At 35.2% G+C, this 17,093-nt stretch overlaps 1 protein-coding gene across 3 annotated transcripts in view; it reads right to left on the reverse strand.

The window, feature by feature from the left end:
• KIFAP3 (kinesin associated protein 3) overlaps window positions 1-17,093 on the reverse strand; it is a 135,933-nt gene that overhangs the window by 50,518 nt on the left and 68,322 nt on the right. For all 3 annotated transcript variants that reach the window (XM_066371467.1, XM_066371465.1, XM_066371466.1), the window contains exons 12-17: window positions 10,205-10,313; window positions 8,971-9,083; window positions 8,506-8,671; window positions 7,489-7,614; window positions 5,368-5,466; window positions 2,774-2,859 (exon numbers count right to left, since the gene is read on the reverse strand). In XM_066371467.1, the coding sequence (XP_066227564.1) occupies window positions 2,774-2,859; window positions 5,368-5,466; window positions 7,489-7,614; window positions 8,506-8,671; window positions 8,971-9,083; window positions 10,205-10,313 (699 nt within the window). The remainder of the gene's footprint in view (window positions 1-2,773; window positions 2,860-5,367; window positions 5,467-7,488; window positions 7,615-8,505; window positions 8,672-8,970; window positions 9,084-10,204; window positions 10,314-17,093) is intronic.

Below are 17,093 nucleotides of genomic sequence, written 5' to 3' on the forward strand. Positions count from 1 at the left end.
AGATTTTTAAAATACTGACTCCAGTGATCAGGCAGCATCTTAAGGAGCCATACAGAATAGCTTGTCTATCACCAGGTTCATTTTGCTGATCCTTCTTTCCAGTCTACAAATCAACAAGGCTTTTTATGAGCATAATAATTTTTTTTTTTTTTTTTACAGGGACAGAGAGAGTCAGAGAGAGGGATAGACAGACAGGAACGGAGAGAGATGAGAAACATCAATCAGTTTTTCCTTGCGACATCTTAGTTGTTCATTGATTGCTTTCTCATATGTACCTTGACCTCGGGCTTTCAGCAGACCGAGTAACCCCTTGCTCGAGCCAGCGACCTTGGGTCCAACCAAGCTGGTGAGCTTTTTGCTCAAACCAGACAAGCCCGCGCTCAAGCTGGCGACCTCGGGGTCTCGAACCTGGTTCTTTCCGCATCCCAGTCTGATGCTCTATCCACTGCACCACCGCCTGGTCAGGCAGAGCATAATAATTTAAAATAATTTTATTTGTGAGTTATATTTGAACTCTGACCAGGATTTATAAATTCCCTCAAAGAGGTTAGGATTAAGAAAGTAAAATGAAGACTGAAAGGAGTCATTGAAAATCAATGATGCTTATGAGCACCTTTTCAACCCAGCAACGGAGGCAGAAGCCGGACTCGGCCCAGGCTGAGAACGGACAGGAGAAGTAAAGACTAAGGGGATCCATACCCACCAACCCCTGTTGTTTAAGGGACAACTGTAAACTTTGGTTCTGGAGAGAAAGAGAGCACTAGAAGGTGGGGATAACTTCTGTTTAAAATGAGAGACTTGATTCCAGAGTTTAGAAATAATTAGGAATAAAATTTTTATATTATAATAGAGATATTCACATTTTTATACTAAATACTAAATACACATTTTTATACTAAATAAGAATGAGCTGGCCTTTTGGAACTATCACTACTTTATATTCTAAACCAAGCGCACTTAATATGTAAATCTAAACAGATCATTACCTTCCATCTACCTTTTCTCAAAAAAAGGTAACTTAAAAAATATGCTAAAAGCAATTTATAACAGACATCTTTCCTTTCCTCATTGCTCCAGGTAAGACAATCACATAGAGAACCTAAAAAGTGTAGTATTCGTATACTATATACTTTACATACAATAATAACATCAGTAATCTACTAGAAGACAGTGCATGAGTCATGAAATTGTTCTCTAGGAGTAACAAATAAATATTCCATATTCATAAACCCTGTGACCAGTGGCCTACCATGTATGACATATGTTGGTGGAGCATGGATTTAGTAGACAAGTTTTCCTATTGTAGTTTAGAGATCAAAGCTACAATGTCAATGTACTCATTTAGTTTTAAACCAGTAATGATATAATCAGTCAAATCTAAACAGCAGATGATATCAAATAAGATGAATTTCTGAAATAAAAAGTGGAAAACTGACATAAAGTACCTGGTGGTGATTATCCAATTTTATAATGAGATAACTAGCAGAAATGTCAGCTTAGAGGATTTGCAAGCAAGTTGTTATTTGATGCTTTAAAACAGTGGTCCCCAACCTTTTTTGGGCCACGGACCGGTTTAATGTCAGAAAATATTTTCACTGGCCTTTAGGGTGGGACGGATAAATGTATCATGTGACCGAGACAAACGTCAAGAGTGAGTCTTTGACGGATGTAACAGAGGGAATCTGGTCATTTTTTAAAAATAAAACATCGTTCAGACTTAAATATAAATAAAACGGAAATAATGTAAGTTATTTATTCTTTCTCTGCAGACAGGTACCAAATGGCCCATGGACCGGTAACGGTCTGCGGCCCAGGGGTTGGGGACCACTGCTTTAAAATATTATTCTGATCCTTTTAAAACACAAGTTAGACTTTAAAAACTACTAAAATGGCTATGTTCAAGAAACTTTTTATAGGGTGAGCCAAAATAAAAAGTGTAAATGCAGTTCAGAGAAGCAAGCAAGCAGGTTGTGTGTAGCAGCACCTGCCATATGTGAGAAAGATATTTAAAGTGGTTATCTGGCACATCCCAAGTGCAAGACCCAAATCCAGGCAGAAGACAGAGGTGGGCAGCGTGATTTCTGAAGAAAGGTCTGCACGGTGGGCAAACTTCTACTCAAGACTCAGATGACCCTTCTGATCATATTCTTCCAGTCATATATCCTTTAAAAACGTCTAAAGTCATTAGTAACATTAAAAATTTTGTGTCTCATAATTCCAAAGCGACTTACAAAATAAGTCTGTGTACCTGTGTATAGGGTAGGGCAAAAGTAGGTTTACTGAGAATGTGAAATACAGTTTATTCTTGTATTATTATTTATAGTATTTATTTGTATTACAACTATAAACCTATTTTTGCCCAACTCTGTATATAAGAAAAATTGTCAGAGAGTTGAAAAAAGTTAATATAATATTTATTAATCAATCTGCAAAGTTGACTGTGTTGAGTTTTGGCAGAAATTGCCATCAACCCCCTTGCACCTACACAGTAATTTCTCTGAAAAACACGTGATTCTGAGATGACCTGTAGAACAAATCTAAAACTCTAAATATGCATAAAACCTCTTTACATAAGAAGCTTATACTTAACAGTTAAAAGCCAAAAAGTCTTAATGTTTAAAAGATAAATTTTGAATCACTGTATTTTATAAGCTTTACCAAAAGAAAAATTTGTATTTACATTGACTGCAATGTTCTAAATAGGTATACAGTGTCCTTTCTTCCTCCCAAAAGGAAGACTATCATAATTCATGCAGAAAGATAACTTACTTACCGCTATAATATCTAAGGTATTATCACAGACCTTCCGGATTTCATTATTTTTATCATGCATCAGGTCTATAAGGTATGCTGGAGCCTCTGAGTAAGAGTGGTTAAAGATACAATCAACATTTGAGCTTAGGCTATTCAATCCCATTAGAAAATCATGCATTTCTCTCAAGTCAAATGATAACTTGAACTTCAAATTTTAAAATCAAATCATTAATATAAGATGACCAGAAACATTTAATGCTTCATTTGTCTAAAAAAGAAGGATGAGAAAGGAGAATAAAAAAAGATAAAAACGGGCAAGGAAAACAGCCAGTAAATTTTAGAAAGTACAAGGCCATATTTTAAAAAAACATGAAAACTGTGAAAATAACTGAAGAGGGAGCTCCACAGCTGTGTAGCTAGAAAAGTTTTGTGTATCTGGCCCAGCTAAAAGTTCAGGACAGCTATTTCACACCAAAAGGACCTCAGAAAATCATAAATTCCATATATTGTTATTATAAGAGAAAGCATAAGACATTTTTACAGAAAAGACAAAAATTACAACCTAATGTTTCAAAAAGAGACAAAAGAATTTAAGAAAAAATAATAGTATATGGAAGAACATATAAGTCAGAATTAGAACTCTGAAATAAATTTAGGGAAGAACTAAAAATAAAAATAAAACTCATTTAAGGTATGTACATAGAACCTAAATTTTAACAACATAAAAGTAAATAAAAATAGGTAAAATTTTGAGAGATAGATGGTAAAACAAAAAAGTTTTAAAGAATGAAGAGAAAAAATTAGAAATAGGTATTAAAGATAGGCAAAGAAGATCCAACATAACACAAATCTCAAAAAAGACAACCAAAGCAATAGAACAGGACAAATACTAAAGATTATAATTCTAGAAAACTTTCCTGAAATGAAAAAAGACAAAACTACATACTGTAACACATTTGCATATTTGGATAAATCAAGCAAAGACGATAAATACCAAGTCAAATTCTAATAACACTACCTGGCTTTTAAAAACAGAAATATTCCTATGGTCTTCCTGGAAAAAAGACTGACCTACCCATAAGGGAAAGAAAGTAAGTTGTCATCAGACTTTGTATCTTATACTAATAATTAGCAGACTACAGATTTCTTGTTGGCAGCAATTCAGGCCAGAAGACAGTGGAAAAACACCTTTCAATCGCTGAGGGCAATAACTGAGAAGCTAGGCACCTGAAGAGGCAGTAAGTTATGCCAAGGAGGGTCATGTCTGATAAATGTGAGAAATTTGGTGTGTTAAGAGAAAATTATGCATAGTAAGGTTAAAAGGGGAACTCTGGGAAATTGGGTTATAGTCAGGTCATGAAAAGCGATGTAGACTAAGCCAAAGAAGTTGACTTTTCATGTGGGTAGTCAAGAATTTTACGCAGTGGATTTCTAAAGAAGATTGTTTTTGGTATACAAACAAGCAGACCACCACAATTTTAAAAAGGCAGACACAAAAGTTCAGCTTAGATACCACCTCCACGGCCATCCTTTCAAGACATCGCTAGATTTGGTTACCTATCCTCTCCTAAGTACTCTGCACATTCCTTTTATGACACTGATCATACTGAAGTATAACTTCATATTTCTTATTTTCTTGTCTAACTTGCCCATAGACTATGAATTCCCTGAGTACATCCAACATTTAAGACAATGTTAGATGGTCAGCACTAGATAAATGTTTGCAGAATAAATGATTAATTATGTATGGTAAAAGAGAAGGCATAAAAATTTTCAGCTCTGGGACTAGGTGGATGACACTGTTAATATCCATTGTGAAAAAAAAAATATCCATTGTGAATACAGAAGAGTAGACTTTTTTTTTTTTCAGGAGACGCTGGCAATATCAAGAATCTTTTTAGATGCAATAATGAGAATCACTCTGTGCTGGGAACTATGATAGCACTTTAAATCCATTAGTACTTATAACAGTCCTATAAGGAAGGAGGTCTTATTTCCATTTAATAATATTATGGCCATCCTATAGATGCAAGATTGTATGCTCAAGCAGGTTAAGTAGCTTATCCAAGCAGCTAGTGAGTAGTAAAAGGTAATGAAAAATTATTTTAGGATAATGTGATTATAATGCTTCTTAAGTTAAACCATAGTATATGCCTCCTTAGGCAGGTGTAAGACATTCAGGTGGCAGTTAGTCTGAAACTCAGGAAAGAGGTTTTGAAAATATTAACTACTCTGCATATAGTTGGTAGATGAAGTCATGAAAAGAGATATATTTTTCTACATAGAGTTAATAAGGTAAAATGAAAAGAGGACTTAGGATAGTCTTAGGAACCTCTGATAGTGAAGTTATGTTAACAGAGATAGCAGTTTTGATATGTTTGTTAAGTTTCTTAGGAATCACTATCTGACATGTTAATAAAATAATACCCAGTATCTTCTAACAATATACTGATTTGGGGACAACAGCTTCCATGAAGTATAGCTTGCCCTTTAAATGTATTTTGAAGCTTGATAGTTTTTACATTATTTGTACATCTGCAAGAAAAAAATACCTAAAGATGCATCTTTTCTGAATATATGAAATATTATCTATTGTAAACACTGAAAGGATACGTGTTTCCTTAATTATAACATCTCTCGTGGCTTGGTGGAAAACCATTTGGTAGAAGACATAAATTATCTGGCACACAAATTCATCATCTTCTTGTTGAGCTGAAAAAAAAAACAAAAAACTTTAAATAAAAGAACACTATATTTATATGAAAAATTTAAAAAACATTGAATAAGAAACTAAAATTGACAAGGAGAGAGATAAATGGCAATTTAGTTTTAATCTTTATAATGTATGGGTGGCACATGTCATTTGTGTCTTATGTGTGTTTTTTTCTAAATTACATCGTGATGACAGTGAGAAAATTCTTAATATATTTTTAGAAATTTTAGTAAATTTGGTTGTAGTTAAACTAAATAGGTTAAGTTATTTTGGAGTACAAAGATAAAAAAATAAGATGTTGAAGCCCTGGCCGGTTAGCTCAGTCGTAGAGCGTTGGCCTGGCATGCAGGAGTCCCGGGTTTGATTCCCGGCCAGGGCACACAGGAGAAGCGTCCATCTGCTTCTCCACCCCCCCCCCCTCTCCTTCCTCTCTGTCTCTCTCTTCCCCTCCCGCAGCCAAGGCTCCACTGGAGCAAAGTTGGCCCAGGCGCTAGAATGGCTCTGGTTGCAACAGAGTGACGCCCCAGATGGGCAGAGCATCACCCCCTGGTGGGCATGCCGGGTGGATCCTGGTCGGGTGCATGCGGGAGTCTGTCTGACTGCTTCCCCGTTTCCAGCTTCGGAAAAATACAAAAAAAAAAAAAAAAAAAAAAAAGATGTTGATAAAGAGAAATTATATCACATCAGAGTTTAAACCAAACTACTTGAGATTATTCATCTCAAAGCCAGGCTGGAAGAACTGAGGAACAAGTGTGGTCTAAGGAAACAGTGACAGTGCTTCTTGGTACTATTTTGCTACCGGGTATGAAGAAATTAATTGACTCTATGTCCCTAATGTGAAATGGCAATACTAATCTCCACTTTTTTTCTTGTCCATCATAAGAATTCTTTAAACAACTCTAATTGTGAAATAAATCTGATTCCATTTTTCTCCACAGGAATCAAATTGGCTGATACCCTGATCTTGGACTTTCCAGGCTGCAGAAATCTCTGTTGTTGAAGCCACCCAGCCTTCAGTACTTAGTTAACGGCATCCTGAGCAGACTAAGGTCCTAGATCATTTGGCCCTAATAGAGTAACATTAGATTCAGATAAATTTTGTGTGCAATGGAAAACAATAAACCCAGTAAGAGTAATACAATGGGAAGGGGAAGACTCTCTACCTAGGCCTGTACTGTCCATTATTATGACCACAGTCTGTGGCTAATTAAATTAAAAGTTAATTAAATTAAATTCAATTGTCAGTCTCAATAGCCACATGCAATGGACAGCACAGAGAACATTCTCTTCATCGCAGCAGGTTTAGCTGACAATACCATGACTGGACTAGGAAGGCTTATGATGCTTGTAAATTCACTTCCAAATAAACTCTCCTGATTAGAAATTAAGTCATTAAAAAAAGGTTTGCACAAGCTAGGAGATCCAAATACAAAGTTCAACAGGAAGAAGAAATGACAGAATATTAGTTGTTCAGGGCTGACGAGAAGAAGGTAGTATCTGAAATTAGTCCTGGATCACTTTACAGCAACATTCTCTTATTTCCCTCTGATTTAGAAAATCTTTTACTTAGCTGGCTAGTAGGTGAGAATGCGAATAATCTAAGATTAAGCATATACACGTGCAGGTTTGTTTTTGCAAGACTGGACCAAAAGTATCAAAGGGAGGAGGGAGAGCATGTGATATGACGGGCAAGAAGAGTGTGGGTTCTGGGGACAGAGGCCTGGATTTACCAGTGACCCATTTGGGCTCAGAAAGGAAAATGGTAGCAAAGAGTGTCATATAGATGAGGGTAAAATTCAAAATAGCAACGTTCATAACTCTTTGATATTACTCTATCTAATCCCATAAAAGCTATACTTCTCATTTTTCATAACTATATAATTTAAGTTGCTTAAAGCAACTTAATATAACAACATAAATGACATTTCAAGATTCCAGACTCTGTTTTATATTAAAAAACTTAAACTCATAACCTGTTAATATATTAGCATAAAAATAAATTAAGATCAATAAAAATTCACCATGCAGCAATTCAATGAGGGCAGGGATGATCCCAGACTTGGCTAGCAACGCGGCGCAAGAGTCATCCATAGACACAGTTCCAATCATTATCACCACTTCTAAGGCAAGGTCATCTTCTGCAGTGCCTAATAAAACCAAGTCACAGGAAGGTTTCCGGCATAGAAAAAACAAAAAGATACTGAAAGCTATTAATAAGTTCTTAGGAATCCTTAACATGGTTACAATATTTGTCTTTTCCCAAATTTCCATGTCCACTGGTATAGTCTATGGTGGGGGAAGGGCAGTGTAGAAAAAGAAATCAATGTCTGGAAATACAAATGAATGACAACTTCAACACAGAAAACAGAAGGCTCACTTGAATGACCCAAGGGACTTTGTGTGCACAAGGATATGCATGTATAGGAGGGGATGGTTTTGAGTAATTAAAAAAAAAAAAGTATGTGTAAGAGGGATGGTTTTGAGTAACTTTAAAAAGACAGGATTTGCCTGACCAGGCGGGTGGCGCAGTGGATAGAGCGTTGGACTGAGATGCGGAGGACCCAGGTTCGAGACCCCCGAGGTTGCCAGCTTGAGCGCGGGCTCATCTGGCTTGAGCAAAGCTCACTAGCTTGGATCCAAGGTCGCTGGCTCGAGCAAGGGGTTACTCGGTCTGCTGTAGCCCCATATGAGAAAGCAATCAATGAACAACTAAGGTGTTGCAATGAAAAACTGATAATTAATGCTTCTCATCTCTCTCCATTCCTGTCTGTCCCTATCTATCCCTCTTCTCTATCTATCCTTTCTCACTCTCTGTCCCTGTTTAAAAAAAAAGACAGGATTTAAAAGAAAGAAGGCAGGATAGGAAAGGGAAACACTAATTGTCAGGAAAGAAAGAATACATACATATAAGGAGGCCCAGTGAGAAAGAAACTACTGTGCTACATGCTATAACAGTGATCACAAACACTGCCCTCGTGGCCCTACCCACAACACAAAGAGATAAATGACTGGGCGAAAGTGAGATGCTCGGCACAGACCTGGTTTTAGCTTATCCTTGAGATACGGAACCAGCTTGTACTCCTTAAGGACCAGTTCCCAGTCTAAGTCTGGAATTGTCAAATTTGCCAGCGTTCCCAAACACTCAATCACAAACTCCTCCTCTTCATCGTTAGAGATCTGGGCTGCAAGATCCCCAACATAATCCTAAATGAAATAGAATTTTAATACAAATTTAAGATACGATTTCTGCAGAAGAGCCAATCCAGTAATTTAACCCATGGAAAGGAAAACTAAGTATCAAACCTGATTCTCTTGTTTTAGTAATTCTGAGCTTTGAAGGGTAAGGGGGCTCATAGTGAACTGGTTTAAGCAGGAAAACTGGAGTGATCATGGAGGGGTTGGGGGGGGTCATAAAACAAAACCAATATTCAAGCTGAGGCGGAAACTTCTAGGAGTTAATCCTACAAGGACGCTGATGATAGGAAGCCCAAAGCTATACTTACAATAAATAAATTTTTAGTTGGCCCATCGTGCTGGGAAATGTTCCTAATCATTTTCATCAGCAATGGGTCCTTGAACTTCAGAGCCCTCTTCATCAGCATCTTCAGCCCATTTCCTGACAGAAAAACCAGATTCCCTAATAAAATTAACGTTCACCTAAGTTTCATGATTTTTTTTGTTTATAGTTCGCAAAAAACCCAAATTTGCATGCAGTAAAATGTGTAAATCCTAAGTGTTCAAAAGATTCACTTTGAAAAATGTATGCCGTTCTCCAAATACAATCACTTTTCTTCTTTTCTTCTCCTCCTTATTAAACACAGACTATTTTCTGCCTGTTCTAGAATTTCACACAAATGGAATCATACAATACGTGCTCTTTCGTGTATAGAATACGCGCCACAAGCTTCAAAAATGTAAATGGTCACTGACCCAGAAAAACTATACTTTTAAGAATTCATCCTAAGACTATAAAAACAGAAATTTGGAAAATGTCACAGAAAGGAAAATTACTACATTGTTGTTTGTAACAGAAATGAAGGGCCAACAAACTAAACACCCAAATTAGCAGATTAAACTATAGAAAATCCTTTAATGAGTTGATTTGCAACTCTTGGCAATTATGTTTTATAAAAGTATGTAATCACAGAGAATTCAATATATTATTAACTTAAAAAAAAAGTCACCATACATAACGAGAAGAATCCCATTTTAATTTAAAAACATGTAGAAGAATTGTACCACTATGATTACCTCTGGCTAGTGAGAGTCAAGATTTAAACTTTTTCCTATTTGCTCATCTATACTTTTTGTAACAAACGTGTACTTTTCAATAAGAAAAAACTACCAAGGAGACTAGGAAATATTCTAATGAATGACAAGCAATTTTGTAAAGATACTATAGAAACAAATACCTAACAAATTTGTATTGTATAATCTTACATGGTAACAGATTACTTTGCAAATTAAATGTTTTGTTTCATCTAGAAACTATTTTTAAAAATCAAATTTCAATTAAGAGTAGCTGACCTTGGTTTATGAAATGTTACTGAAGGATGTTTCTACTCATGATATAAGACTATCTGAGTCTATCTGACCTTTTAGGAGTATTAGCTATAATTTTTAAAAACTATTTTAAAATAGGATTTATATAGCTACTTTAATTCCTTATTATCTATTTCCCATCCTATGCCAATTTCCACACGTAGGAGGTTATCTATGAAGCTCAAAGGCACTAACCTTCACAGATGAGCTGTACATTCCTTTTGTTAGCAGCAAGATTAATGCAGAAAGAAATCAGTTCCAAGTCAATTCGTTCATCTGAACATTCAAAGAGCATCTTCATTAACTAGCAAGAAGCACAGGGAATATTTTACTCAAGAAGACACAAAAAACCCAGAATCAGTATCTTATCACAATATAGGCTATATATTAGAAATAATATAACACAATGACGTTTTTAACACATAGCAGTGGTACACTCGCTACTGAATAACTAAATGAATAAATGGTTAATGAACTACTAGATGCTCAGCATTAAATATAAACCCCCAAGTAAAGTGGAGAATACAAAAGAAATAAACCCTATGCATAAGGAATTTGAAGTTGTATAGAAGTTGAGCGTTCTGAGTAGAGAAGATACCTTGGTCAAATGCACAAGGCAGAAAAGAACATTGTCCCACCTAGGAACTGAGAGGGCAAGCGTGACTGGAGGTGGCAGCAGTGCTGAGATAAGATGGTAAAAGCCAGAGCAGGCAGGGTTTTCAAGTACATGTTAAGGATTTAGGGCTTCATCCTAAAGATAATGGAAAGCCATTAAAAGCTTCTAAATAAGGGAAGTGTCAGGATAAGATCCGGGTTTCAAATAGATCTGGCCAGTGTAGAAAAACAGACTAAATCAGGGTCAGGAAAACCAGCTATAAGGGTAGAAGCAACGTCCAGGTAGATGATGGCCTCCAGACTGGGTTGATAGTGAGGATAGATATATAAGGATGGATAGAGATACATTTAGGAAAAATAATCAAAATGGGATTTAATAACTGACTAGATGATGGGGTTATAGGTAAGGAAGGGTCTAAGATAACTCCAGGTTTCTACATCAAAATGGATAGTGGTACCAACATTAGCCAAAAAAGAGAAACTAGAGTAGGGGAAGAATGGAGAGGGAAGAGAGTGACTCTGGTTTTTAGGTGTGCTAAGTTTAAGCAGCCAATAATCTAGTACAACTGGTTAGTAAAATAAATGTAAGCCTGGGTTTAGAAGAAATGTTTGGACTAGAGGCATAATTTTAGGAATTGTCACATGTGGTTGATAAATGAAGCTGTAGGCTGGTTCTATTTGGGCATGGGTATAAAATGAGGAAAGAATTCTATTTAAAGTTAAGAAAAGGGGATGGAGGGTCAAAGCAGCAGCAGACAGAACAGAGGGAAGGATAAGGTGGCACCTATACCAGGCAGCAGTAACCTAGATTTGTCATGGTAAGAGACAAGAGGCTATCCTAAAGGAGAAATGAACAAACTATGCACTCTAGTTTTGAGAAGCTAGTCTTCTATTGATTAGTAAATGTTAGACCCTATTCTGCTAAATCTTATTTTGGTTATTCTCTCTGTGAATTCCAGATAACTTCTAAGTTTTAAGAAAGACACATGGTCAACACAAAAATCAATCATATTTCTGTGTACTAGCAATGAACAACTGGACACCGCATTAAAAAACACAAACCCCAATGGAAAACTATTCAGCCATAAGAACTGATGATATAGTGCCATATATGACAACATGGATGGATCTTGAGGACATTATACTAAGTGAAATAAGTAAATCAGAAAAAGCTAAGAACTATATGATTTCACACATAGGTGGGATATAAAAATGAGACTCAAAGACATAGATAAAAGTGAAGGGGTTACAAGGAGGAGGGGTAGGGCAAGGGGAGTAAAAAGGGACAAATATAATGTGACAGTAAATGATTTGATTTTGGGTGATAGGCACACAACACAATCAACAGTTCAAATGCTATAGAGATATCTCTACCTGAAACCTGTGTACGCTTATTATTCAATGTCACCCCATTAAATTTAATTTCTAAATTAAAAAATATATAAATCCACTTATAATTTTTATTTTATTTTTAGAGACAGAGAGAGAGTAAGAGAGAGGGATAGATAGGGACAGACAGAAACAGGGAGAAATGAGAAGCATCAATCATTAGTTTTTCGTTGCAACACCTTAGTTGTTCATGGATTGCTTTCTCATATGTGCCCTGACCGTGGGGCTATAGCAGACCGAGTGAGCCCTTGCTCAAGCTAGCGACCTTAGGTCCAAGCTAGTGAGCTTTGCTCAAACCAGATGAGCCCGCACTCAAGCTGGCGACCTCGGGGTCTCAAACCTGGGTCCTCCGCATCCCAGTCCGACGCTCTATCCACTGCGCCACTGCCTGGTCAGGCTCCACTTATAATTTCTTTAAAAATACAATATTTGGGTATAATTCTAACAAAATTACACACAAACTCATATATAAAATTCACTATATACTGAAAACTACAGAGTACTATAGCAGGTTGTTATGTAAAGTCTCTTTTCTCAGAGGGCAGGTCTTTAACCACAAATGCTGCTAATGGAATCTTTGGGTAATAGGTTAATGGGTCATTAACACTTAATGTTACAGGCAAAAAAAATTCTATGGCAAAAATAAATTAATTTAAATTTATTGGATTTACATTAAACAGATTTTGCTACCTATCTATAAATTAATGGCCAATTGAAATTAAATTACAAATTAATAAAAATGTAGGCGACAATCCTCTCATTAATGTAATTAGTATGTTTGTCATACTCATTAAAAACCTACTATAGATTTCTTCCAAACTTTTACTGATACAAGAAGTTTTTTGTAATAACAAAGATACGTTACATCAAAGCAAAGCTATAAGAAGGCAAAATATCGGTTGCTATTTTCTTGAAATTAACCTTGTAGGATGAAAACTGCCTTTAACAAATGGGGTTACAAATGATTTGTTTAGAAGCCAAGGGTTTTTATTTTTTATAATTCCCATGTTACATCCTGTGGTGAAATAATCAGCAGCTAGATTAAAAAAAAAAATGCATAATTTGAAATCTTATCCACCCCCAACCCCCCAAAATCAAGAGAAATTAGGACTAAATGTGAATTAAATGTATCATGATACAGAATTAGTTTTTCATAATAAGAAAGAGAAACACTTCAATTTTAATTAAAGCATTCACATTTTAAAATAATAGTTTAGTTCAAACTCCATGTGCAACATGATGTCTTTAATTTGATTGCTACCCATGGCACTTCAAAAGGAAGTGTAATTGCTGACAACTAGGAAATATTAAAACTAGATTTGTTCTGCTTTAACTATGTCCATTGTCATCTTTTACTAATTTAACAGGAAGGCACTAAAAAGGCCTCAGCCTGCGCAATGAAGAGGCAATAGTGTTCAATCAGACAAGTCCCATACTGAGTATCAGATACCAAAGACCCACGACTGAAATCACTGTGTCTAGACTCTCTGGCACCTGACTTTACTTATTTACCAGTGACCAGAGGCCAACCCCCACAGCTCTCTGTATTCACATACACCTCTACCACCCCAGCCCCCTGCCCAAACATCTTTGAATGATTACGGCAGAGCTTTGCATGCCTCAGGAATCTCTTCTGACTGGCTACTCCCTAACTCTGCTGTTTGAAGTGATGCTCTGGGTTCTGAACTTCAGCAGATAATGGCAGGCAGGAGCAAAGGGGGCTGTCAGAAAGGACGTTTACCAGCATTCGGCTAAAAAGAAGCATGGAGATCAAAGAGGGGCCAAGCAGGACAACTGTGGTGGAAAACATGTGGATCACGATGAAGACCCCTTGTGCACTGTTCTAGGGTGAAATATTAAATAACACCATGACATCATTACCTAAACATGTACTTTGATTGGCCACTCTATTTCCAATAAATACTTTTATAAGCATCTGGATGACATTTGCACCTATTTAAACAAAACATGCATCTTAGAGATCTAAATAACAATGAACTGTTAATGTGTACTTTTAACTATTATTAGAATACAACTATTAACTCCTGGTTATCCCCAAGTATAGTATGTTTACCTGAAACAATTCACCCACTGAGACCATTAAGATCATATGTAAAGGAAGATTTGCCCTGGCCCCCAAATTTTGCAGAATACTGACATAACAGGGAAAAATCAGAATACACTGAAATCAAAGGAAATAAAGTACAAAAGAAGCAAAGCAGTATAATATTGGAAGAGATAAGGCCCATTGAATATATAATTACCTCCCCTGAATGTTAAATAATTTTCAAAAAGTAAACTCTAATGATAGGTTTAACCTCTAAAACACATATAAGGACAGCAGGATTTAAATTGGACTACGAATGGGTCCAAAATAATAGTACCTTGCTTTGTATTGTGTTTTACAGTTTAGAAAAGCTCCTTGCCATATATATCTAATGTAATTAAGGCATATGAGCAGACTGCACATCCACTTTGATCACTGAGACAGATATGAATGATGGCTGCACACTGCTTTTCCCCTTTCAAAGTTATTTTACCCTTGTTATTTCAAAAATTCATTTGCAATACTTGATCTTTACTAAACAAAAACTAATGTGCATAATCTCAAAGAGAACAGAGTATAACATCAACTAAAATATTCTGAATCTCAGATACAGCTTTATTTAATAAATAGGTTAATCAGTTGTCACAAATGTGCTTAAAATTTTATTGGTGTTATTTTATAAACATTACTTCAAATAGTTAATACCTCTGAAATGAGTACCATTTTTAATTCCTGAGAGAAGCTTGGAAATTTCTATTTAATTCCAGATTTGCTTTTCATAATTTTTTTATTTTATAGTGAACCTGGAACTGGGTAGCAATCAAACTATGTCAACTTTTCCCTAAACATGTCACAATTTAGCTTATAAAGCACAAGTTATAAGCTGGGTAACATTTTAGGAACAAATATACTCTAGAGCAGTGGTAGTCAACCTGGTCCCTACCCCCCACTAGTGAGTGTTCCAGCTTTCATGGTGGGCGGTAGCGGAGCAACCAAAGTATAAGTAAAAAGATAGATTTAACTATAGTAAGTTGTTTTATAAAGATTTATTCTGCCAAACTTAGCGAAAATCCGACATAAAGTACTTGGTAAGTAATTATTATTATATGCTTTAACTTGCAGTAACTCTGCTTTATAAATTTTATAAAGTAAAGTTACTTCCCTACTTTATAAATCACCATTACTGTGGAACTGGTGGGCAGTTAGAAAATTTTACTACTAACAGAGATACAAAAGTGGGTGGTAGGTATAAAAAGGTTGACTACCCCTGGTCTAGAATATCATTTGGTTTCCCATAATATGACCTCATACTAAAAAGCTTCCGCATGTTGATGAAATAATTTGATAATATAACCTCACCTATTTCTATTATTTCAAAAATATAAATACTGACCACTAAATGAGTTTTAGAAGATTTTGTTCATAAAATACACATCATAAATGTTCTGAAAACCTCATTGCAGAAATGTTTGATGTTAGAAAATTATCTATCAAGGAAACATGCATGAATATTGTTCTAAAAAAGGTTTGAGAGAATTTTCTACACGTAAAGTTGTCAGTTGCAGTAGTAATAAAAATGTCTCAAAGGTAACTTAAACAGGCTCTTATTTCTGATTCTTTATTTAAATAAAGTTTTGTATTTTATGTCTGAGATTATACTTTCTAAGACAGAAGGGTAACTCCAAAATCAAGATTCAACAAAATAAGTTTTCCATCCCGTTTTAGTTTATATTTTTCTCTTTTATTTAATGCTATTCTTTCAAAAATCTAATCTGGATAAAAATAGTCATTCTAGGCAAGAATATTATTCTTCGCTGGCAGCTTTCCAATTCGTATGCTGTAGTCAATGAAGCTCTGACACTAAATGGGACTGAAAAAGGAATACCCTTTGAAACTGCAAAACAGAAACCCTGGGAACATATGGAGTGAGACGATAGTAAATCACCTGTAATCTCCCTTTGACATGGCTACTTTTTTATTGAAAACTTGTTTGACAAAAAGTTTGATTACACTTCGCATTGGCTACAGCCTGATGTGTGTTATCTCTAGAAGAAGCCTCGCCTTGTTAGATAAAATAGACTGTATATTCTTTAAAGGATGTCTATTTCCTATAAACAAGCATAATTAGCTTATCTCCTAAAAGGCTAAGAAATTATCCTTGAAAGTTTATCAGTTTTTAAATTGCATGTAGATAAAGCATTAAAATTCTGGAATATGAAGTTCAATTTTAGCACTATCTTACTGATTTGACATGAATAAAAGGATGGTCAATTATTAAAAGGAGAAAGTATGCTCTATTTATTACTAATTAATAATTTTTCAAGTACTATAAATTTAATAACTTACATTAGGCTAACAAGAAATTACCTTTTAGGAGTCTTTAAGACCAATTCCATTTAATACGAATGACCTACTATGCAGAGTCTTCTAAAGTGTTTTTAAAAGTGCTATTATTCAAAATCTATGTACTCTGGTTGATCAATATCACCCTGTTAAATTTGTTTAAATAAATAAATAAAAGTGCTATTATTATTGTATATTATATATCCAACAATTTTGCTCTATTTTAGAAAACCATTTTACAGAAAATAATGTAATAATAACCAGCCCATCCAGTGTTTTAATCATCAGATAATCAAATTATTGGAGCTCAGTTTAATAAAGATTAATGACACACTAGTTACTCTATGAATAAAAATTTCCTGAGAGTAAAATAATATATGTATAGAATCTCTCTACCCTTAAAGTCCATGTGAAAAAAAAATCACTAAACTCCTTCAAAGACAAGTAGACCTAACATGAAATATATCAAGCAACAGGGAACTGTGCTATAAAAATTAAAATAATTTTGATGAAGCATTTTCTCATCAGAGAATGTAAGCACTTAAACCCATCAACCATAACAGAAGTAAAGGGCAAGTGACAAAGTTGGGAAATGTTTGTAATATGACAAAGAGTTAAAATAGTTATTATGTATAATATATATATCGCTTACAAAAAATGTTCAACCTCAGCAATAGTCATAAAAATGCA

Source organism: Saccopteryx leptura, chromosome 2 (genome assembly GCF_036850995.1).
Source record: "Saccopteryx leptura isolate mSacLep1 chromosome 2, mSacLep1_pri_phased_curated, whole genome shotgun sequence".
Lineage (NCBI taxonomy): Eukaryota > Metazoa > Chordata > Mammalia > Chiroptera > Emballonuridae > Saccopteryx > Saccopteryx leptura.